At 40.6% G+C, this 24918-nt stretch overlaps 2 protein-coding genes across 4 annotated transcripts in view; both read left to right on the top strand.

The window, feature by feature from the left end:
- Pat1 (Protein interacting with APP tail-1) overlaps nucleotides 1–24554 on the top strand; it is a 56966-nt gene extending 32412 nt beyond the window's left edge. Inside the window, exons 3-13 of the mRNA XM_090108460.1 lie at nucleotides 12086–12200; nucleotides 12590–12716; nucleotides 12897–13073; nucleotides 13254–13433; nucleotides 14617–14824; nucleotides 15887–16045; nucleotides 21037–21142; nucleotides 22051–22193; nucleotides 22555–22720; nucleotides 23676–23804; nucleotides 24303–24554. Of these exons, the coding sequence (XP_089964586.1) occupies nucleotides 12086–12200; nucleotides 12590–12716; nucleotides 12897–13073; nucleotides 13254–13433; nucleotides 14617–14824; nucleotides 15887–16045; nucleotides 21037–21142; nucleotides 22051–22193; nucleotides 22555–22720; nucleotides 23676–23804; nucleotides 24303–24400 (1608 nt within the window). The 3' untranslated portion in view covers nucleotides 24401–24554. The remainder of the gene's footprint in view (nucleotides 1–12085; nucleotides 12201–12589; nucleotides 12717–12896; nucleotides 13074–13253; nucleotides 13434–14616; nucleotides 14825–15886; nucleotides 16046–21036; nucleotides 21143–22050; nucleotides 22194–22554; nucleotides 22721–23675; nucleotides 23805–24302) is intronic.
- LOC149903662 (uncharacterized) lies at nucleotides 2407–4625 on the top strand. 3 transcript variants are annotated; one of them, XM_090108833.1, is made up of 2 exons: nucleotides 2407–2839; nucleotides 3092–4625. In XM_090108833.1, the coding sequence occupies exons 1-2, from the start codon at nucleotides 2699–2701 to the stop codon at nucleotides 4352–4354; spliced, it is 1404 nt and encodes a 467-aa protein (XP_089964959.1). In that variant the 5' UTR covers nucleotides 2407–2698; the 3' UTR covers nucleotides 4355–4625. The 3 variants fall into 3 exon arrangements, with proteins under 3 accessions (XP_089964959.1, XP_089964958.1, XP_089964960.1); XM_090108832.1 differs by having other exon boundaries at nucleotides 2408–2893; nucleotides 3092–4624; XM_090108834.1 differs by having other exon boundaries at nucleotides 2718–2876; nucleotides 3092–4623.
- Nucleotides 24555–24918: the final 364 nt, after the last annotated feature.

Raw genomic sequence — 24918 nt, 5'->3', positions numbered from 1 at the left:
AACATGGCAAGAAGCACTGGGGGCGGATCCCATCCTTCAAGAAAAGAAAAAGAACGAAAGCAGCCAATTAAATAAAACAAAAAGATCACTGCTGTGACTACATTGTCTATCGTAGCTGTACAAACAAACTCATTTGAAACAAACGACACTACCTATCTAGTTTTACGTGAGGTCTATGGCATTGTCGCTCAAATGGCGTGTAAGCGTATTGTTGCAACAATGTGCATCAAATGTATGACAGGCACAGAACAGTAAAGTAGATAGAAGTGTGATGTGGGCGTGGCCCACGTGTCACTTGTAAGGTAAGATCACCTAACTTGCTCTCAGTTGTGCGCAGAAAAATATTCGAGTCGGTTGTCAGCTGTCAAACCTTTTTTCCGTATTTATTCATTAATTAGGACGTGTTGTTCGGTATAAGAGTGCAAAAATGATAGCAAACGAAATAATATCAGCAATGGAGGCATTTCATACCATCGGTAAGTCTTATTTTTATTTATTTTACATATAATATTTTATGTTATATCTTCGCTTGTAATTTGTCAAAATTGTATACAAATATCTAGTCAAAATGAACCTTAATCCGTAAGAAATTAGTACTATTATAGATTGAACAGCAAACAAGAATTTCTGGAATATTATTGCAATAAACAAACGAATGTCGCTTTAGTGATGCTTGTGGCGCATATCGACAGTATCGATACTTTAGAAAAGACAAACATTATAAATATTAAATTTTATTTTATTTTTCCTTAGCCTTCATTTGTCCAATTTATTTACAGATTTCCCAAAGAGGCTAATTTAAAAGAGAAATGGATAAATGCAACGTGACGAGTTAACTGAATGCCGAACAGCACTAAGCAGTCTAACAAAGGCCATCGATACAGCAAACCTACGGCAGTTCCAAGATTTAAAATAATGCATATTTTCTGTTTGTATTTTGTAAATATAGATTAATACTATTCTATTCCGTTTTTTATTTAATAATAATAATATAAAAAGACGTACTTAGTAGTAATAAACATACTCCAAAATGTGACACATTATACTATACTCGTATAATAGAAAGAAAGAAAAATACACAAAAAATATTTATTTTTGAATTATCGATATCTCGATATCGATAACAAGGCTGACATCCCTCAGGGCATAGCATCAGATAAATATCAAGTTAATGTCATTAATGTTGAGTGACACAAATTTCAACCTTATCTCTATGTGTTGAGGTTCAAAGTTATATCTATCGAAAACTAACGCCCTCTGTTGTGGAGTAGCTGAATGTTTTTCGAATTTGGAATTTCTGTGCAATGAGAAACAAAACAGCTAATATACCTAGAGATGTTATACTAAAATAAACCGTAACATGGTGCGTTAGGGTACATATTGAAATGCTGAATTTATAACCTAAGTCAGTTTTTACTCAAATTAAGCTGTCCAATCAAAGGCATAGTTTACTTGTAGTGTACTGTATAACTATCGGTTTAAATGTGTGGGTTTGGCGACACTGGTTTTCATACTAATTATGACATTATCGCACTTCTATTTGTTTTTATTGTTCTGTGATGACAGGCTATGTAGGCCAGCGGGATCTCTTTGTTGAGCTCGTCTCGTAAATACGACAATGTTTCTCGTGATAGGTTTTGTTCTGCACCAGAATTTACATTGAAAATGGTCCTGTTACGCCTAAAACGTCTGAATGTAGATAAAACAATTCTCTAAACAATAGCTTTATCTTTTGAGTGTCTTATGAACTAGCGGTCCGTCTCGGCTTCGCCCGTGGTACATATTTTGCAATAAAAGGTAGCCTATGTTCTTTCTCAGGGTCTAAAGATTGTCTGTGCCAAATTTCATCAAAATCGGTTGAGAGGTTTAAGCGGGAAAGCGTAACAGAGACAGACAGAGTTACTTTCGCATTTATAATATTAGTAGGGATGATACTTAACGCCTTACTAGGCATTCTTATTGGAAGAAATACAGCATTTTAGGAATTCCTTTTTTACTTGTTGCGGTTCATCTATAAGGCTAGACTAACATCATTTCCCCAGATAACCTTACCTAAAAAAATAAAGCGAGCGAATAAAAATTAACTCGGCCGTTTGATCACTCAGCTTCACTTTTACTAGTAAAAGTTGGAAAAATGCAATACTTCTCGTAGCATTCCAGTTTTCTACACAAGTATGTTAAACCATAAACGCATATGTAGAGTGGTTTCTAGCGACACCTAGCACGTAAGCAAAGACGTGACCGTTACGTAACCCTGGTGGCATTGCGTCGGAGCGCAATGTTAATGCACATTCTGTTGACCGAGGTCCGTTATACGAAATTGACAACATTTCATTTTTTATAAGGCCATGAAAGAAAAAAACCGTTTCTTTATTTTGCTATTGCGATTACAGAAAAAAATTTATTTAATTTTTTTATCGCATATTTTAGGAGAAATTAAATAAAAACGAAAAATGTTATGATGACGTCATACATACGGAGGAATAAAAACGCGCCCTAGCCTAATTTTCTATGTTAAAAAAAAAAACTATCAATTTGACGTTAACATGGCAATGGCATGTCCTGTCACCTGTGTCATATTTCTAATGTCAATAGTTGTAGTGTTTACTGTTTACTGTTTGTGATTATTCAAATTTCAAGCTAACGAAGTATTGTTAGAACGTGTTATTTTGTTTTTGTTTTGGATTTTAATCTCACGATGAATCTAAATGAAAAATATACACCTTTTAAAGAGGCCAAATATTGTTTTGTTCCTTCCTGCAAGAACAATTCTATTAAACATAACGAAAAAATGTTTTTTGTGGTGCCCAGTGCGTCTAAGCAAGACTGGTGTAAAGCAGTGGGTGTTGATTGCCCTAAGCGTAGCCTTTACATATGTGAAGATCATCTCAATGTAACATTATTCAGATTTAGAATAGCAGAATTGTTTTTTTGAATAAATTTGTTTACATAGATTTTGATTCTCAAATCAATATTTGTGTTCTCATTAAACTAATTAAAACTATTATAGTATACTTGAATATTTTTCTGGCAATATATTTACAAACTTAGATTTCTTTCAATCCATTATTTACATCAATATTTGTTGCAGTTAAAAGAAGATATAACTAACTACATGTATTGGTCAACTATGAGAGGACGACCCAAACTCAAAGCTTCTTTACCGCAGTCCCTCCTACCTAATATATCTCCATTAAGGGAACCTCAGCCTAGCACATCATCAGCAGCAATTCCAATGGAGATAGATAGTGTCACAGAAAATAAGATGATTTTATTTTGTAATAAAGGTGTGCAAGTGAAACCAAAAATGGCAGATCGCACCACTAACTGTTCTTTGAGTAAAATTAAGACAGCTCCATTATCTTTTTGTCAAGATGATGATGACTTTAATAGTGAACAAATTGATATTGATGATGCCATACCATCAACACAGGGTAGCACTACTACTACAACTTCTGTAGATGTTTCTGACATTACAAACGAAAACATACAAAAATCCTTCATGCTAGAAATAATTGAAAAAAGGCCATTAGATTACATAGGATTACCACAAAATTATTATTGGTTAATAAACTTTTTTGTGTCTCATTTAAAATTAAAATCTATACATATTATAATAACATTATACAAAATTAAAAATAATTTATCATTCAGGCAAATATCAGACATGTTTTGTATATCTCTAAGCACTTTATGGCGTATATTTTATAAAGCTCTTTATGTACTATCTAATTTTTTTAAACAATTGATTTTTTGTCCCCCTATTTTGACTGTAAAACGAAACTTACCATCTTCTTTTAAAACAAATAAAGAATACTCAAATATATATTGCATAATAGATTGTTTTGAAATAGAAATAGAAAAACCATCCAAACCCATAGAGCAATCACTGACCTGGTCTCAGTATAAAAATGCTAACACACTAAAATATTTATTGGCTTCAACACCTGATGGTTTCATTGTTTTTGTATCAGCTGGCCATGGTGGTAGGATATCTGATACAAACATAGTGGAAGTATCTAGATTTTTAGATGTGTTACCACCTAACTGCTCAATATTAGCAGATCGGGGATTCAAACATATTGATACTTTATTGACTAAAAAAGGCATAAAGCTTCTTCGTCCACCAAGTGTTGCAAAAAATGTAAAATTAACAAAAAAAGAAGCCATTCAAAGTAAAGTTATTGCCAGTCTACGCATTCATATAGAGAGGGTTATTAGGAGAATAAGATTATTTAAATTGTTAAAACCACATTCTGTTATTAATAATAAGTTAATTCAATACATCGATGAAGTGGTAACAATAGCATGTGGTTTGATTAATTTACAAAGTTCCATAGTGAAAAATTGTTAAAATAAGTTAATTCAACAGATAGATGAAGTGGTGACCATAGTATGTGGTTTGATTAATTTATAAAGTTCTATAGTAAATATAAATAATGAATATTCTGTAAAAATAATTTTAAACAATGTCATTTCTGTATGTAAGGACATTTAGGTTAAATTTACTAAGAAATTATTAAGTTCAAACTTAAACTTATGTATATGTATGTAGTTTTGTAAAATACTTATTTTATTTAATCTTAATATGCCTATGATTTTCATAATTTCCTATAAATAAAAGACTGTTTTTTATAAAGTTCTATTTATTTAACACTTTCCAATATTTTTGGGAAAATATATGTTTCCCAGAAATTTTCAGCACCCCTTAACAAATGTTGCATATAATCATCATCATAAAGGATCCAGTATTTGTGGATGATTTTGTTTTGTTCAAAATGTGGATCAGCTACACAAAATAATCCTTTTTTCTTTTTAGCAGCAAACATCTGAAGCATAATTTGTGCTTTAAACTTTTCGTTTATTTCATTTTCGTTTATGTACCTTTTCATTGCTTTTTGACTCATTGGACTTTTTACTTCAATGACAAAGTCCTTGCAAATGCCATCTGGGGATACTCCAATTATAGGGGATAGTAAAATTAAGCCTTGTTTTTCGATGTGGATATTTAGTTGTATTTCAAGCTCCTCCTGAATAACTAGATTTTCTAATGTTTTGCCTCTTTTAATAGCTTGAGTCTCTGGCACTTTATATCCCCCTAAAATACTGTTGACTAATGCACCATCTGTAGTTTTGCATTTCACTGCCTCATAAATTTTGGAGCCAGTCACTCTACCCTGACGCATTGCATGCCACAATTTAGAGTCAGCCTGTTTTTTAGTTTTTTCAGCTATTTGGTTTTTGAGGTTGTCTGTAATGATGTTTGCATACCATGATTTAAATGCCATGTAACTGTGATCATATTGGACATCTTGAATAAACTGGAGCATTAAATTAAAAACGGTTAAATCAATCAGTGCAGGCTGCTGTTCTTGGCAATATTTTAAAATCATTCCTTCAGATATATTGCGCAGATTACACTCATTAGTAAATGTGGATAATGTTACATTCACATTTATATCTTCAGGAACTTTCCTTTTTCTTCCCAAATTTTTAGCCAAAACAAACTGCTTATCTGTAACAGCTGCGGCAAGTCTGGGTTTAGTCCAATAGCAAACAGTTGATGTAACCGATGGCTCATCTGATCGTTTAACAAGCCAAATTACAAAACAAATGGCGTGTTTGCACCCTCCTGCTGCTGCTGCGCAGTCGTTACATTCAACTTTTATGATTTTTTCTGCAGTCTCATCTATTGTAGCAGACACGACGTATAGTTTCCCTTTAACTTTGTGTTCTGGTGTTACACGGCATTTAATTATACACAAATTTCCTTCCCGCTTAACTTCGACGTATCCTACTGCTGTTTCGACGTAAGATTCTCGAGATGCAAGTAATGCTTTAGCACTACGAGTTTCCGCAGCATTGTAGCAATCGTTTTCATACATATATTCCATTATCATCAGATAACTAACTGAAGGTAGGTTTCTATTATCAGCAGACTGAAATCCTTCGGAAACTTTCATTGTGTAGTATAAAATTACAACAATCTATGTTAGCTATCAAAATTTAAGATACTCGAAAAGACTTACAAAGCTTGGCGAATGGCGGTTTATTTTAGTGTCAACTGTCAAGAGTGATAAAATGTTAAATGTCAACTGTCGAGTTTTTTTTTTTTTAATCTAAATTACGTCGCAAAGGAAAAAATCTATTCCTCCGTATGTATGACGTCATTTGGCGTTTACGACATTTTAGAATGAGATGATTTTCAAACTCAAAAAGATGAATGAAAACTTTAATATTTTGAAAAAGCAAAAAATACGTGTATAATAATTTTTGATCTAGTTTTGATTAAAATAAAAAAATAAGTAGGTTAAAATTTTGAAATGTTGTCAATTGTGTGTGTAAATGAAATAGGGCATATGCGATATGGCTATGGTAAGACCCGGAAGACGTCATTTAGTCAACGCTTCCTATGAACAAAAGAAAGAATTTCCCAAAAAAGAAGTTGATAACAACCACATATCCCTGGCTAAATGTGGAGACAAACCCTGATGCCAAGCCATGTATCTACTTGCCGGGATGGAAAGTTACAAATACAAATAAAAATCGTATATTTACTGGAACATAAATTTTTGAAGACAATGGAGGCAAATTATTATACAATTGTCATATTATATCATTTAAAGATATTTCATATTAGCGACTAGATAGACTTATCCATCTAATATATGTATACGATTAGCGCATGTTGCAAAGTTACAGATCTTGCGCAAGCTCATCCCACTCACGACTACGTAAACATTGGCGTCTGCCTTTTGGTATTGTAATGAGCAGTTGTGCCAAATTATTTTTTTACTGAAATACTGCCCTTGTAACATGATGTCTGAATAAATTTCCAGTGAGGAAAAGTTCGCTGCAGACTGCGTTTATTTCCCAATTTCTAACTGTTTTATAAGAACAATCAGAGATGCGGGTATCACATATTATGAAGTGGTCTTAAAAATATATGTACTAAGATTAGTAAAATTCAAAATGCCATATGCCACAGGTCGTTAGGTCATGGGGAGTAGTTACATATGACATGAGACTCGCGCATTGTATAGTGTTTGTGATTATCATCGATTTTACAATACAATGACGTCATTATAAATGAATTATAGGAGGAAAAGCTCGGCTTTGTATTCTCTTCGTGGGTTGGAAAATAATACCTCTACGTAATAGACAACCTTTGGAGTGTTGTTATGATATTTCTTGCTTTCTAAAAATAAACTCGTTATTAGAAAAGTATGCATATATAAATTTATTCAGATAATTGAAATATTTCTGTACTTTTCTATTGTGAAAGATTGTCTCGTCCCAGATCTTCCACTCCCTTGCTTTTCATATGAATAAATTACAGTTGTCAGTTTTCATGACGCTGTATTAAGGAGTCCATAATAATATGTAATTAGTGTAACAATAAAATTAACGTCAGTGGGTAATTAGCATCGAGATGGTAATATCATTAATGATAATGAATGCACGGGAATATCCGTTAAGTAATGCTCGAAGGTATCTCGATTAATGTGTTGTTAAGTGCTATAAATTACAATGTGCTACTTATTCGTCGCCTCTTGTTAATTAACAGCTAGTGTCCGATACTTTTACGATAGCTTTATCTTTTGACTCCTCTATTTCCTCTACATAGTAGCACTGGCCGTTCTTGGAAGCATCGCCAATATGTATATTGTTTATGTTTTATGTTGAACGAATATACATTTATCTTATGCATCGATTACAATGTATTAACTTTATTAATAAATGATTTACTATTATTATTCATTTCTCTTGTAACTAAACAGTTTATTATCGGAACTTTTTTTGCTATATTTATTTAGAAAACAAGTTGTTTCCTCCTCATGCCTCCTCCATACACCTCCTACCATGTAACATACGTGATAGTTGACGATGGATAAAAATCTTCCAGTTTCTATATAGACTATAAAATGTGATGTACGGAAAGTCATATTACCTTGCTTCTTGTAAACTGCTAGTGGTTAACGACCCGTCCTTGATGCTCAAAGTTACGGTAAACGGACTAGCTTGTGAGATTTTATCTAATCTAGATATGCATTATACATTCACCCAATTTGTGGTAGCTGTTCTATATGGCTGATTCAGTACCTACGAATTACAGTCGAATTACAAACCAGGTCGCTTAGAGGCAGTTTATTATCACAGGTAATGCAGCAGAGCTCGTGAAATACTGCTCAATTAATTGTAATCAGTTCTACTGAACTGATTACAATTAATTAATTATTTGCGTGAAAGAGTAACAAAGATACATACGCATACATCTAGAGCATCCAATCCCGCATCAAAATCGCGATCCCGCAAGCCTGCGGGATTAAGATCATCAATCCCGCGGATCCCGCGGGATTTGCGGGATTGATTTTAATTATTATTTTTGTTTCATGTAATTTAAAGAAAGAAAATACACACAAATATTTTTAATTATTCTTATCAACATGAAGCAAAGTTACCACTTATATTATAAATTAAATAGATATAAATGTTTAAGACAATACAATATTCACAATATTTCACGTTTCATATTTAGATTTTTATTTGAAATAGAACATATTCATTGGTTTTAGAGGCATTTAAAATCAGCTTATTTTTTTTTTAAAACATTCGAAGAAATGATAAAGTAACGTTTCATCTTTTAGATTTGATCTTATCTTGTTGCATAAATAGCCAGCGGCGGAAAAAGCACGCGCGGCTTCCACACTTGTAGGCGGAATTGACTTTACGTATGTATAAACAGCTTCCAAATACTTCCCCCTATTCCCTCCACAGACCACAATCAAAAAGTGTCAATATCAAATCAGTTGAATTATCTCGAGTGGGTACACGCACAGCAGCTCTAGACTTGCCACCCATTCTGTACGCGCAAAGTTAAATCCCCGTGCGCCGTAGGGGAATCCCCAGTCATAGAGTACTGGAACTGACATTTATTACGTTCCGTTCCGTCCGATAATAGTTCCGATCATCGTCTGAGCCTATTTTTCTTACTTTTTTTCAATCCCGCGAACGTGCGGGATCCCGCATGAGTAATCCCGCATTTTTGATCCCGCAAAAAAGGTGCGGGATCCCGCGTTTGCGGGATTGGATTCCCTACATACATCCATCCTCACAAATTTTCGCATTTATAATGTTAGTAGGATAGGATATCAGATTCAAGATAGAGAAAACTTATCAAAGAAATTGTCTGAATTTTGTCGAAATCCATGAAGCCATAAAGAATATCGAAATTTTCCCCAGTAAATTAGGTGGAAAATTTTGCGAATGTTAAGCGTAGTAGTGTTTTCCAACTCGTTGTTTGTGTAGGTGATGTCGGAGGTATGTCAATAACAACGGCCTCGTTGTTATGAGCTTTGTGTAATTGGATCGCTCCAGTGTTTGTAGGCTGTAGGCTATAGTGCTGGGATAAGGGGCGCTTCACATTGAGCGAGTTTTTGTACTTTGTATGTTCGTGGAATATTTTTTAATTGTTTTTAATGGAATTTTTTGGCTGTCTGTTATGTGGACACTATAGATGAACGAGTCGTAAAAATAGATTGATGATTGTTCCTTTAACTCCTCGAAGAGCATAGGGCCTCAGTAAACTTTCTCTAGTCACGTAGATTTTGGGCTTTTGCTTTGGCTTCTTGCCACGACAGGCCGGTTTTATTTAGTTCAGCAACCACGGATCTCTTCCACGATGCAGGGGGACGACCTTTTCTTCTACGGCCATTCGGGGGCGTCCAGTCTAAAGCTGTTTTTGCTATCTAGATAAAAATAGATTACTTTTGAAATTGTATGTTATTAATTTGATTGTGTGTGACAGAAAAGACCACGAGACATACGAGTTGAGATGATTGAAGATCTCTTAGCCACGATAGAGAATATATACAATTATAATTGAGTTATTTTGTAAGGATCAGATTTGCATTCACCAATGGCTATCATCAAATTCAACACAACAAACAAGACAGTCTCTCCACAACCTAATTTACGCTTTACTAATAATTGTCAGACGTGCCTCCGTACCCATCGCACGTCGCTAATCACATTGTAGTTAAAAAGTAACCACCCCGGCCGGCTTTTGCTCAATTTGTTGCCTGGAATTCCACTTCTATATCCCATTATTGGCTAGACGACATTCCACCAACAATGTTGCTAATATATACTATAGTCACATCACGCGATCACTGCTGCATAGCTGGGGCATCACAAATTACTATGTTGCTACGATTTTTCTCATTAAAATCCAAGGCTTTTTTCACACTTGGTAACTTGGGTTCTATTAGATTGTAATGGGATGGGAATGCGAAGGTCTATAATACAAAAAGCTGTTAAATTAGTGGCATAAATTGATTTTTTGACTGGTCTGTTATGGTTCTTGCTGTGTTTGGTGGAAGCAAATGTAAGGAAATATTTTGCTTCCATTTTAACAAGTGTATGAACGAACAGCTACTGTAGAAAAGAAGTCTTAATATTATATTTATTTTCAGTAGCCTTTTCTTAACCAATTTCTTTACAGAAGCTTCGCAATGACTTATTGTTTCAATTTCATCATTTTTTGTTTTGTTGTTGTATATTTTGTGTTGAGGAAAATAAAACTGATTCGAATTTGTAATGCTTTCGCAGCGCAACATACTCGAGTGGTTTTTATGTCTGCTTTTTTATTCATTAAGTCAAGGCTTCGATATGAGTTATATCACGTTCGCACTAGAGGTTATCACACTTTTGCTCGATACATCGTATGTTAAAAATTACACTCACTTTCTACGACATGTTGTAAACAAAAATATAGAGTTGTTTTGAGCAATAAATTTTTCGTATCTATCTTTTGGAAGATACATAGATGTACATATTCATTTGGTTGAAATTTGTTAAGTCAAAGACCATGTCTGCGTTTTTTTCTTCTGTACTAGTGAATTGATAACATTCCGGCCATTATGCAAAATGAATATGTGTACCTAAATAAAATACAACTTACTCCTTAATTGGAAACGTAAAGTACTGTAAGATAATTGTTTACCGTATTTGCGATTACGTCTAATAAATATTCATAAAAGAATAACAAAAACCGCCTAGCACATAATCCAATTAGCGAGCGATAACGTTACTTTTCTTAACCATGTAATTAAAAATGATAGAAAAAATAACAATTGAATATAATGAAAAATGCAATAACAAATGCAGCTGGTGTTTGTAAATTCGATGAGACAAAACAAGTGTCATAATTATTCACTACACACTATGTATTACAATTTACAATGTAACCCACTTGTACATACATAGTATAAGTTCTCTTTGTACTATGACTGACTTGTTTACATAGCATCGAGATACGCACCATTTCACTTGCAAGTGAAGTGTATGTGACATCGCAATTTATGTTCCTTCAAAACAATTGCATTTAACTTTGATATGCATGATGCAACTATGTTTGATACGGCGTTAACGAGCTGATGGTTTAATGATTCGGTGTGTTTAATGGTGTGGCGATTGACTTTATCAGTGAACTGGTATTGTAAATAGAAATAACTTGATTCCTGCATTTTATTCAAGTTCTACTATTTTTTTGAAAATTCCTTCATTCGTGTTAAATCAATGTTATCGAGTACATAATATTTGCTTTTGCTCCTAGGATCTTGACTTGTTCGGAAGGAACATTGAATTGTGTCTTGTTGTTGACGGTCCCAGGTTCGATCCCCGGTCAGGGCAAATATTTGTGTGATGAACTCAATTATTTGTTCTTGGGTCTGGGTGTTATCTATATATATATATATTTATTAAATATTATATATTATATTTATCGTCGCCACATATATATATACCCACGTATAGTACCCACAACACAAGCCTTAATTGAGCTTACTGTGGGAGTAGGTCGATTTGTGTAATAATGTCCATTTGTTCTAGCAAATAAATAAATAATAAATAAATATTTATTATTTATTTATTTGCTAGAAAAACATGCTTGGCATGCAAGCTATTGTGCCAAGATGTAAATGCAACCAAACTGAATGCGAATTTTGTCCTGGTATAACAGGAAATCTCAATACTTAAATATTCTTCTTTTTTCGTAAAATAACGTAGTTTGTGTTCTTTTCAGGCGGTGATTGAGCACGGCTCGAAGCTATCCACAGAACTGGCCACCAGCTATTTAGCAAGATGCGATCAGAGCAGTCGCCCAAGGAACTCTCTCATACATTTAGGTTTAAGGCTAGGTAAGTATGGCTATCGACTCTGTCTCCGAGTCTTCTTTATTTTATTTTAGTCATGAGTTCAGAATTATAGAAGATTATAATATTCAATTAAGCAATTTAGATCTGCTGTCAGATCTGGTCTGTACCATAAAGTTTTCAAATTGAGAGAAATTTTCTGTAGTGGGTGTTATCGGGTAGTATTAGACAATAGTTTTTAGTGTAGCAGGGATAGTAGTAGAAGAACCTAGATTGGGCATAAGTGAAATAAAAAATATACCCAGTTTATTGAAAAGCTCTGTAAATACATAAATTTGAATAATAGTAAACTCAATTTTGTAGTTCGGGAAGTGTTTAGGAAGCATAGTAGTTCGTAATGGCATTTTGTTTCAATTATACACAACTTGTTTCAGGTGGTTTTCTGAACGAGGCCGGTTGGTACGCGGACGCGCAGCGCGTACTATTGAGGTGTCGGGATCTGTGCCAGTCACAACCACAGTCCACTCACTATAAACGTTTGACACTTGAATGTTGCCATAGGTAAGATAGATTTATTTCTATAATGCCGATTTTATTCATTGTAATAATTGTATGCTTTCGTTGATGCCTAGTTACCTATCAAAGTTTATATATAATATTAGTTTAATAACAAATCTGTTTTCGGAATCAATTATTTGGAGTTTCTTACATTTGTAAATAAAATAATGTTTTATATTGCAGGTTATTAAATACACAATCGGTATACTGCTGCTTCCCTGCGGCGGCCGAAACATACAAATTGGCACTCAAACTGCTCGGTCTACCAGAAGACACGACGGCTCAGCTCCCAGAGGGTCCCATAGCAATTGCAGAAACGTGCTCGAAGGCACTTCAGACGGATGATGAAGAGATTCAGAGGTTGGTGTCCCGCAAGGTTCTATTCTAGGTCCTTTGCCTTTCCTTGTGTATGTTGATGACTAATGAAAAAAATTTTTTTTGTTTGTCGGTTCAAAAGCGCTTCTTAACATAGTCTAGTTGAGTAAATAAATGTTTTGAGTTTGATGTTGTAGTTGATGGTAATGTAATTGTATTGTGCAGGCTAGAATCGTACGCGGAGGAGTCGTGCGTTGGCGGCGAGCGCGTGTGGGGCATGTCGGCGCTGCTGGCGCGGCTGTGCAAGGAGATCAGCGCGCTGTTCTTCGTGCGCTGCGACTACAGCGCGGCGCACGCGTGGGGCATGCGCGCGCTCGCCTTGCTCACGCCGCACACGCCCGCCAAGTACGTGCTGTTCGAAAATAATTAAAATAAATCGTCAAATGTGTTGCTCGATACTCAATAGCGGCTTGATCGATTGGCAATTTTCTTTTAGTGTTAAGGCGGGGAGGTTCATATGGAACAAAAACACGAAAAGGGGTAATTAGACAGAACGTGGAACGTGGTGGTAGGACGTACCTGGGATAGCTAGTTATTTGTATAAAATATTTTAAATGTTGGTCAAATCATGTATAAACAATAAAAATTGGATATTTATTGTTTTAAAGTGTACAGGGATTTGATCAAATGTAGATTTCATCATTTGATTATTGATACATTACAGAATATGATCATTTGACAGATGATAAATAGATTTTATGAATTTGTTGTTTTAGCTTTTTTTCATCAAGCAAGCTGGATCTTGATTTTGAAATACGTTATTTTTTTTATATTTTGCTTTAACTATTTATATTTTTACACCAATTTGTATGCGTGTTTCTCATGCAAGATATTGTTATTTTGCGCATCGTTAATTATTTCGCTACGAGATTTTGTAAAAATTTCCATGAATAAATTCTTACAATATTATAAATATGTCTCCGTGTGTAAGTAAGGTTTTGTTATATTTATAAATATTTTTATTTATTATTTATTATTTTTTTTGTCGTGGGTTCGATTCCCACCCGGGGCAAATATTTGTGTGATGAACATAGATGTTTGCTCTGTGTCTGGGTGTTAATTATCTATACAAGTATTTATTTAAAATTATATATGTATGTTTATCAGCCATCTGGTTTCCATAACACAAGCGAAAGCTTAGTATGGGATCAGATCGTGCCGTGTGTGGAAATTGTCCTGAAATATCATTGAGATACTATACGTACTATAATACTATACGTATGGAGGAGACACCACGAACAAAATCTGTGCGCCATTTTTTTGCTCTAAGTTTTAAAAATTATTATCTAGTTAGGTTCTTACCGATGAAATTTAAGAGTCCTTTGCACATTTCCGTATTATTTGTGCAATATCGTAACACACACGAAGGCATATTTGATGCGTTTTACTTTAAAACCATTAAAAAAAAACGCCATATGGCGTATGTTGAGCGGAACATAAGTGATGTAGGCGGTGTCGTCTCCATATATGTATATCTCAATGTGAAATATTTATGTATTTATTTATTTATTTACAATCTGTGGTACAGGATAACGATCGAAGTGCTCCGCGCGTGCGGCACTGCGTGCGTAGTGAAGCGGCGCTTCAGTGAGGCGGGGCTGCTCGTGCGGCAGGCCGTAGCCCTGGCGCGTCGGGCCTTCGGGCCGCAGCACCCGCGATATGCCGCCGCCCTGCTTGACTATGGGTTCTACCTGCTGAATATAGACTCGATACCGCACAGTGTGGCTGTGTATGAGGTCAGTGCAGTGATATAACTAATAATTAATATAGGGGAAAAAAATATAAAAAACACGCTTAACCTCATGATTAAGCTTATTATTGTATTTTCGCCTGTCTATACTAATATTATAAAGCTGAAGAGTTTATTTGAACTACTGGCCCTATTTGAAAAATTCTAGATAGCCCATTTATCGAGGAAGGCTATAGGCTATATAGCATCACGCTAAGACCAACAGGAACGGAGCAATGTGGGTGAAACCGCGGGGAACAGCTAGTTTATGAAAAATGCGAAATTCAAGCGAAGTCGGTCTGTCTCTTCTCGTCACGCTTAAACTACTGAAGCGATTTAGATGAAGTTTGGTACAGAGACTGTAACGGACAGTAATGGACAGTTTTTATTCAAGTTTCAGTTTTATTGTGGGATTTTCTTTACTACGCGGGCAACAGTCGCGGGCGAAAAGCTAGTGACATTCATTATAAGTTAAAAAGTGTATAATATATAGGTTACTAGCTTCCGCCCTACCACTTTGTACGTGCATCCCCGTTTTTCCCCGTTCCCGCAAGAATTTCACATCTTTATACTCTTACACTGACTTGTAAATATAATTTGTATGTATGTGTAGGCGTCAGGCTCCGAGATTGATTTAAAAAAACACGAAGGTTTCCACAAAATCACTTGGTCTATTTAATAAAAATAAATATTAAATATCGGAAATAAATTAAAGTAAGCTCGTGACAGATGTGCACTGGGCAACGGTCGGCGAAAGAATGCCCGAGTCGTGCGCGCGCGCTGCTTTATATTTATTTTATAACTTTGATGGTGGCGCCAAGAAGCTTATATCTAATACACTGGAGATTTCAGTATGAACATTAACTTGTAACAAGAAAATATGACCTTGAATGACGCCTGTATGTTTTTTTATCCTAACTAACTATCTAGGTGTGAAAGGGATAACAAAACATACAGGCGTCATTCAAGGCCATATTTTCTTGTTACAAGTTAATGTTCATACTGAAATCTTCAGTGTATTAGATATAAGCTTCTTGGATGAGGCCGTCATATGTATGTCTGTGGTCAGGAGGCTCTGTCGACGCTGCGGCGCGTGTTCGGGCGCAGCAGCCTGCACGTGGCCACCGCGCAGGAGGACCTCGCGTACGCGCTCTACGTGCTCGAGTACTCGTCGGGCCGCTTCTACAAGGCGCGCGACCACGCGGAGCGGGCCATACGGATCATAGAGGTGGGTTGTATGTATGTATGTGTGGTCAGGAGGACCTCGCGTACGCGCTCTACGTGCTCGAGTACTCGTCGGGCCGCTTCTACAAGGCGCGCGACCACGCGGAGCGGGCCATACGGATCATAGAGGTGGGTTGTATGTATGTATGTGTGGTCAGGAGGACCTCGCGTACGCGCTCTACGTGCTCGAGTACTCGTCGGGCCGCTTCTACAAGGCGCGCGACCACGCGGAGCGGGCCATACGGATCATAGAGGTGGGTTGTATGTATGTATGTGTGGTCAGGAGGACCTCGCGTACGCGCTCTACGTGCTCGAGTACTCGTCGGGCCGCTTCTACAAGGCGCGCGACCACGCGGAGCGGGCCATACGGATCATAGAGGTGGGTTGTATGTATGTATGTGTGGTCAGGAGGACCTCGCGTACGCGCTCTACGTGCTCGAGTACTCGTCGGGCCGCTTCTACAAGGCGCGCGACCACGCGGAGCGGGCCATACGGATCATAGAGGTGGGTTGTATGTATGTATGTGTGGTCAGGAGGACCTCGCGTACGCGCTCTACGTGCTCGAGTACTCGTCGGGCCGCTTCTACAAGGCGCGCGACCACGCGGAGCGGGCCATACGGATCATAGAGGTGGGTTGTATGTATGTATGTGTGGTCAGGAGGACCTCGCGTACGCGCTCTACGTGCTCGAGTACTCGTCGGGCCGCTTCTACAAGGCGCGCGACCACGCGGAGCGGGCCATACGGATCATAGAGGTGGGTTGTATGTATGTATGTGTGGTCAGGAGGACCTCGCGTACGCGCTCTACGTGCTCGAGTACTCGTCGGGCCGCTTCTACAAGGCGCGCGACCACGCGGAGCGGGCCATACGGATCATAGAGGTGGGTTGTATGTATGTATGTGTGGTCAGGAGGACCTCGCGTACGCGCTCTACGTGCTCGAGTACTCGTCGGGCCGCTTCTACAAGGCGCGCGACCACGCGGAGCGGGCCATACGGATCATAGAGGTGGGTTGTATGTATGTATGTGTGGTCAGGAGGACCTCGCGTACGCGCTCTACGTGCTCGAGTACTCGTCGGGCCGCTTCTACAAGGCGCGCGACCACGCGGAGCGGGCCATACGGATCATAGAGGTGGGTTGTATGTATGTATGTGTGGTCAGGAGGACCTCGCGTACGCGCTCTACGTGCTCGAGTACTCGTCGGGCCGCTTCTACAAGGCGCGCGACCACGCGGAGCGGGCCATACGGATCATAGAGGTGGGTTGTATGTATGTATGTGTGGTCAGGAGGACCTCGCGTACGCGCTCTACGTGCTCGAGTACTCGTCGGGCCGCTTCTACAAGGCGCGCGACCACGCGGAGCGGGCCATACGGATCATAGAGGTGGGTTGTATGTATGTATGTGTGGTCAGGAGGACCTCGCGTACGCGCTCTACGTGCTCGAGTACTCGTCGGGCCGCTTCTACAAGGCGCGCGACCACGCGGAGCGGGCCATACGGATCATAGAGGTGGGTTGTATGTATGTATGTGTGGTCAGGAGGACCTCGCGTACGCGCTCTACGTGCTCGAGTACTCGTCGGGCCGCTTCTACAAGGCGCGCGACCACGCGGAGCGGGCCATACGGATCATAGAGGTGGGTTGTATGTATGTATGTGTGGTCAGGAGGACCTCGCGTACGCGCTCTACGTGCTCGAGTACTCGTCGGGCCGCTTCTACAAGGCGCGCGACCACGCGGAGCGGGCCATACGGATCATAGAGGTGGGTTGTATGTATGTATGTGTGGTCAGGAGGACCTCGCGTACGCGCTCTACGTGCTCGAGTACTCGTCGGGCCGCTTCTACAAGGCGCGCGACCACGCGGAGCGGGCCATACGGATCATAGAGGTGGGTTGTATGTATGTATGTGTGGTCAGGAGGACCTCGCGTACGCGCTCTACGTGCTCGAGTACTCGTCGGGCCGCTTCTACAAGGCGCGCGACCACGCGGAGCGGGCCATACGGATCATAGAGGTGGGTTGTATGTATGTATGTGTGGTCAGGAGGACCTCGCGTACGCGCTCTACGTGCTCGAGTACTCGTCGGGCCGCTTCTACAAGGCGCGCGACCACGCGGAGCGGGCCATACGGATCATAGAGGTGGGTTGTATGTATGTATGTGTGGTCAGGAGGACCTCGCGTACGCGCTCTACGTGCTCGAGTACTCGTCGGGCCGCTTCTACAAGGCGCGCGACCACGCGGAGCGGGCCATACGGATCATAGAGGTGGGTTGTATGTATGTATGTGTGGTCAGGAGGACCTCGCGTACGCGCTCTACGTGCTCGAGTACTCGTCGGGCCGCTTCTACAAGGCGCGCGACCACGCGGAGCGGGCCATACGGATCATAGAGGTGGGTTGTATGTATGTATGTGTGGTCAGGAGGACCTCGCGTACGCGCTCTACGTGCTCGAGTACTCGTCGGGCCGCTTCTACAAGGCGCGCGACCACGCGGAGCGGGCCATACGGATCATAGAGGTGGGTTGTATGTATGTATGTGTGGTCAGGAGGACCTCGCGTACGCGCTCTACGTGCTCGAGTACTCGTCGGGCCGCTTCTACAAGGCGCGCGACCACGCGGAGCGGGCCATACGGATCATAGAGGTGGGTTGTATGTATGTATGTGTGGTCAGGAGGACCTCGCGTACGCGCTCTACGTGCTCGAGTACTCGTCGGGCCGCTTCTACAAGGCGCGCGACCACGCGGAGCGGGCCATACGGATCATAGAGGTGGGTTGTATGTATGTATGTGTGGTCAGGAGGACCTCGCGTACGCGCTCTACGTGCTCGAGTACTCGTCGGGCCGCTTCTACAAGGCGCGCGACCACGCGGAGCGGGCCATACGGATCATAGAGGTGGGTTGTATGTATGTATGTGTGGTCAGGAGGACCTCGCGTACGCGCTCTACGTGCTCGAGTACTCGTCGGGCCGCTTCTACAAGGCGCGCGACCACGCGGAGCGGGCCATACGGATCATAGAGGTGGGTTGTATGTATGTATGTGTGGTCAGGAGGACCTCGCGTACGCGCTCTACGTGCTCGAGTACTCGTCGGGCCGCTTCTACAAGGCGCGCGACCACGCGGAGCGGGCCATACGGATCATAGAGGTGGGTTGTATGTATGTATGTGTGGTCAGGAGGACCTCGCGTACGCGCTCTACGTGCTCGAGTACTCGTCGGGCCGCTTCTACAAGGCGCGCGACCACGCGGAGCGGGCCATACGGATCATAGAGGTGGGTTGTATGTATGTATGTGTGGTCAGGAGGACCTCGCGTACGCGCTCTACGTGCTCGAGTACTCGTCGGGCCGCTTCTACAAGGCGCGCGACCACGCGGAGCGGGCCATACGGATCATAGAGGTGGGTTGTATGTATGTATGTGTGGTCAGGAGGACCTCGCGTACGCGCTCTACGTGCTCGAGTACTCGTCGGGCCGCTTCTACAAGGCGCGCGACCACGCGGAGCGGGCCATACGGATCATAGAGGTGGGTTGTATGTATGTATGTGTGGTCAGGAGGACCTCGCGTACGCGCTCTACGTGCTCGAGTACTCGTCGGGCCGCTTCTACAAGGCGCGCGACCACGCGGAGCGGGCCATACGGATCATAGAGGTGGGTTGTATGTATGTATGTGTGGTCAGGAGGACCTCGCGTACGCGCTCTACGTGCTCGAGTACTCGTCGGGCCGCTTCTACAAGGCGCGCGACCACGCGGAGCGGGCCATACGGATCATAGAGGTGGGTTGTATGTATGTATGTGTGGTCAGGAGGACCTCGCGTACGCGCTCTACGTGCTCGAGTACTCGTCGGGCCGCTTCTACAAGGCGCGCGACCACGCGGAGCGGGCCATACGGATCATAGAGGTGGGTTGTATGTATGTATGTGTGGTCAGGAGGACCTCGCGTACGCGCTCTACGTGCTCGAGTACTCGTCGGGCCGCTTCTACAAGGCGCGCGACCACGCGGAGCGGGCCATACGGATCATAGAGGTGGGTTGTATGTATGTATGTGTGGTCAGGAGGACCTCGCGTACGCGCTCTACGTGCTCGAGTACTCGTCGGGCCGCTTCTACAAGGCGCGCGACCACGCGGAGCGGGCCATACGGATCATAGAGGTGGGTTGTATGTATGTATGTGTGGTCAGGAGGACCTCGCGTACGCGCTCTACGTGCTCGAGTACTCGTCGGGCCGCTTCTACAAGGCGCGCGACCACGCGGAGCGGGCCATACGGATCATAGAGGTGGGTTGTATGTATGTATGTGTGGTCAGGAGGACCTCGCGTACGCGCTCTACGTGCTCGAGTACTCGTCGGGCCGCTTCTACAAGGCGCGCGACCACGCGGAGCGGGCCATACGGATCATAGAGGTGGGTTGTATGTATGTATGTGTGGTCAGGAGGACCTCGCGTACGCGCTCTACGTGCTCGAGTACTCGTCGGGCCGCTTCTACAAGGCGCGCGACCACGCGGAGCGGGCCATACGGATCATAGAGGTGGGTTGTATGTATGTATGTGTGGTCAGGAGGACCTCGCGTACGCGCTCTACGTGCTCGAGTACTCGTCGGGCCGCTTCTACAAGGCGCGCGACCACGCGGAGCGGGCCATACGGATCATAGAGGTGGGTTGTATGTATGTATGTGTGGTCAGGAGGACCTCGCGTACGCGCTCTACGTGCTCGAGTACTCGTCGGGCCGCTTCTACAAGGCGCGCGACCACGCGGAGCGGGCCATACGGATCATAGAGGTGGGTTGTGCTGTACAGTGGGTGAATATGGAAGGAAATGTGGAAAAAAACCATCCACATCTACTAAAAAAAATACTAAGACGACGTGACAGAGTAGCAAAATCTTTCCGTCCTTTAATGCAAATTACAACACTGTCTAACAAGAAATTGTCATTTGACAATTTCTTGTTATTTATTTGTAATTCGATCATCTTTCACTTTTATACAAATTCTTACTTACGATTCCATTGTTCGTTTCCAGAATCTAGTACCACCGGACCATCTACTGCTCGCTTCAGCGAAACGTGTGAAAGCGCTCATTCTAGAAGAGATTGCATTGGACACACCCGCCGGACAAGATATGAGAGGTAATCACAAAATTACTACTTCCTTTAGTTTTATACTAGCTTTCCACCCGCGGCTTCGCCCGCGTTTTCAAAGAAAAACCCGCATAGTTCCCGTTCCCGTGAGATTTCCGGGATAAAACCTATCCTATGTGTTATTCTGATGTATAAGCTATATTGTAAAAAGTTTCATTCAAATCCATTCAGTAGTTATTACGTGAAAGAGTAACAAACATCCATACTTACAAACTTTCGCCTTTATAATAGTATTAAGATTAATGTATGTTTTGGTACATTTTAATCTGGTCTGATTAGTAAGTTGTCATTGATATACATTATATTTAAACAGGGACCTAGAATAGAACCTTGGGGCACCCTGATTTAAATAGTAATTGTGTATTTTAAAATAAACTTCGCGTTATGATAATTAAATCGTAATTATTACGATTAATGAAGTAATACAATTTGTCTCATTGTAATATTTATTGCTTTTCTAATTATCAAGTCTAGTCTATAATATTTCTTTGAAAATTTTTCCCTGTATGGAAAAAATAATAAATTTGAGATGTGACAAGGGACATCCGAATGGAACGAAGTTCTATCAGAGAGAGAGACAGACCGAGAAACACACGCACGCCGCACAGCTTACAACTATATCAAAAAGTGTCGTTACAACTTTTCGTGTTAATTTTTTCCTTCTAGTCCCCTTTCGCAACGCGCGATTAAGAACTTCGTTCCAACAAATTTTGTCAAAATCAAATGTTTACAGAATTCATTATTTAACTTATGTGAATTACATTGTCTCCCTCTTTAAACTACGCTCGAAAGCTAACATTATACATATTCAGAAAGCTAATTACTAATTTACTTTAAAGTACACATTGATGTGGCATATTTATAATAATTAACTACAACATGACTACCTTCCACAGAGCCAAGTCTTCTAGAAGAATCGGAAGCGCTTCACAAAGCTGCGCTAGAGTTGTCTATGATGGCGTTCGGAGAGAAGAACGTACAGACGGCCAAACATTATGGCAATTTGGGAAGGTTGTACCAGTCTATGCAGAAGTTCCAGGTGTGTATACTAGTGGAGCATGTGACTTTGTTCGTGTTAAGTTAATAAGTTTAATTAAGCGCCTAGGCTTATTGTTACATTTTGTTTTATGTTCAATTTCTTATGCACCATTAATGTAATTCCTATATTATGCTATTATTAAATTAAATAGAAAAATATATAACTATATGAAACATACACATAACTTTAAATTTTTAGAGACTGGTGTAAAATAATATTAATACTAAAAATAATAATTTGGCACTCAGTTGAGATATTTCTGACTGTATTTTTAGTAATCTCCATTGTTACATGGATACGAAAAAAACACGTATTTATAAATTGATATTTATGCATCTAAGATTCAACTAAAACTTTCCAGGACGCGGAAACAATGCACCTCAAAGCGATAGCCATAAAGGAAGAACTGCTCGGCGCAGAAGACTACGAGGTCGGTCTGAGCGTCGGCCATCTTGCGTCGCTCTACAACTATCACATGAACCAACACACCGCCGCAGAGAAGCTCTACCTGCGCTCTATTAACATTAGTAAGTGCTGTACATGAATTAGACAATAGTGGTAGTTTCTTCAGACTACAGATTGAAATGGGTTAAAGATCCGGTTCGAAGGACCAATGTCGATCTATAACTATCACATGAACCAATACACCGCCGCAGAGAAGCTCTACCTGCGCTCTATTAACATCAGTAAGTGATTTACTTCAGATTTATATGCATCGTTTATATACGACTAGCTTACCGCCTGCGGCTTCGCCCACTTTGCTTAAAATCTAATAATCTATTAAAAAAAACCGCATCAAAATCCGTTGCGTAGTTTTAAGGGACATAGGGACAGAGAAAGCGACTGTTTTATACTATGTAGTGATGTACCAAGTCGAAGGACCAATGCCACAGTTTTATCGTTCTACAACTAACACATGAATTAATATTTAATATCAGTATAACATACAGTAATTAGTAGTCGAGCTGCTCTAGTCTCTACAGGTAAGTGTTGTTAAGAATAGTGGTAGAGCCGATGTGTCATCTACAGATGTTAATAGGTCGTTATCCGATCCGGATCTAAAAACCAATGTCAGAAATTTGTTAAGGTGCGTACAGACCGTGTAACAATGTTATATATAACACTACAAATTTATGAAAAATGTTATATTACATTGTTATATAGCATGTTATGTCTGTACGCACCCTTTCTCTACGTCCTACGACAACATACGATAAAGCTTTTCACTGGAGCTCTACTTGCGCTCTAAGTTATTTACCCCTACCTGAACTACAGGTGTAACGAGTGACTTTACCGATTTTAACTCTATATATTTCTTCGTTTACGTAGTGACTCATATGTAGAGCCATATATTGAACTAATATAAAAGCAGAAGTAAAAAAGATATTGGTGTCTAATAATAATTTTAATAATGAATTTTTTTCTGTTTCATATTAATAGTGTCTGATAACCGTGCTAAAAATAGTATTTTTCATTTTTCAGGTCTAAAACTGTTTGGCGAGCGTTACTCGGGCCTAGAGTACGATTACCGCGGACTCGTGCACGTGTTCACTCAGCTCAAGCGGCACGACCGAGCACATCACTACAACGCGCTGCTACAGCACTGGCATGGTTAGTGGATGTGTACATGCAAACATACGTACATGTGCATAAATATACACTATACACACACATACACGCAAACACACATATGTAGATACAGGAGGATATACACACACGCGAACATGTAAATACACATCGACACATATACATCGACTATATACCGGGTATGGACCCTGTTAATGCGGACGATTAGCTCGCATACACGCATTCGCTCTTTACCTGCATACACACGCACTAAACCGGTATACGCATCCGCATTTCACGCCCACGAACTGTGACTGCAAACGCACATGCACTTTACACTCCCACGCACTTTAACATCACGCTCATTGTAGTGTACACATGCACACGCACTTTGCACGTACATGTGTGTGTGTACGCACTTACGTACGACCACCACGCACGGTATAATACTCGCCCACTTTCGTACCTCACCATTACTGTAAATCATTTAAACCCTCACCATTCCTGTAAATTTCAAAAACTAATTACAATTTTCTCCAACAGATCTCCGCGAACAATCAAAGACGGAACAACAACCGGCCATAGGGGACGAGCAAGTGATTCCCCTAGAAGAGTTACAAAGCAAGTTATTCGCGCGCTGAGACAAGCGGCCGCGCTGGCGCCGCGTCGTGCGCCGAGCGCTCCGCCCGCTGGGGCGTGCTGTGCGAGTGTGTGGGGCTTGTTGGGGGAAATAGTGGGGGGAGTGTTGAAAGTGTTTCTGGGAGTGCGTGGGGAGTGAAACCATATACAAACTGAATAACAACCAGCCATAGAAGAAGTGATCCCACTAGAAGAGCTACAAAGCAAGTTATTCGCGCGCTGGCCAATGCTGTGCGAGTGATTGGGGCTTGTTGGGGGAAATAGTGCGGGTTAGAAGTAGGGGGAGTGTTGAAAGTGTTTTTAGGAAAGTTTGTGTTTTTGGAAAAGTTGTTTTTTGTTTTTTATCTGGAGACGTTAAATTATGTCCGAAAGTGTTTAATTTGTGAGATATTGGAATTTATTCTTTGAATGTTCCTTCTTCCAGAAACATTTCAAAAGCCAATGGTGAATAGCGACACTTGTTAGAGTTGATTCTAGGAACGTGTAATGGCTGCCAGAAACATAAAATGACTTCCAAAGA

This window comes from Colias eurytheme, chromosome 13 (genome assembly GCF_061535395.1).
Source record: "Colias eurytheme isolate Ceu_HAF_F1 chromosome 13, ilColEury1 Martin Lab GWU primary, whole genome shotgun sequence".
NCBI classification, from domain to species: Eukaryota; Metazoa; Arthropoda; class Insecta; order Lepidoptera; family Pieridae; genus Colias; species Colias eurytheme.
This window is presented reverse-complemented; position numbering and strand designations above follow the sequence as displayed.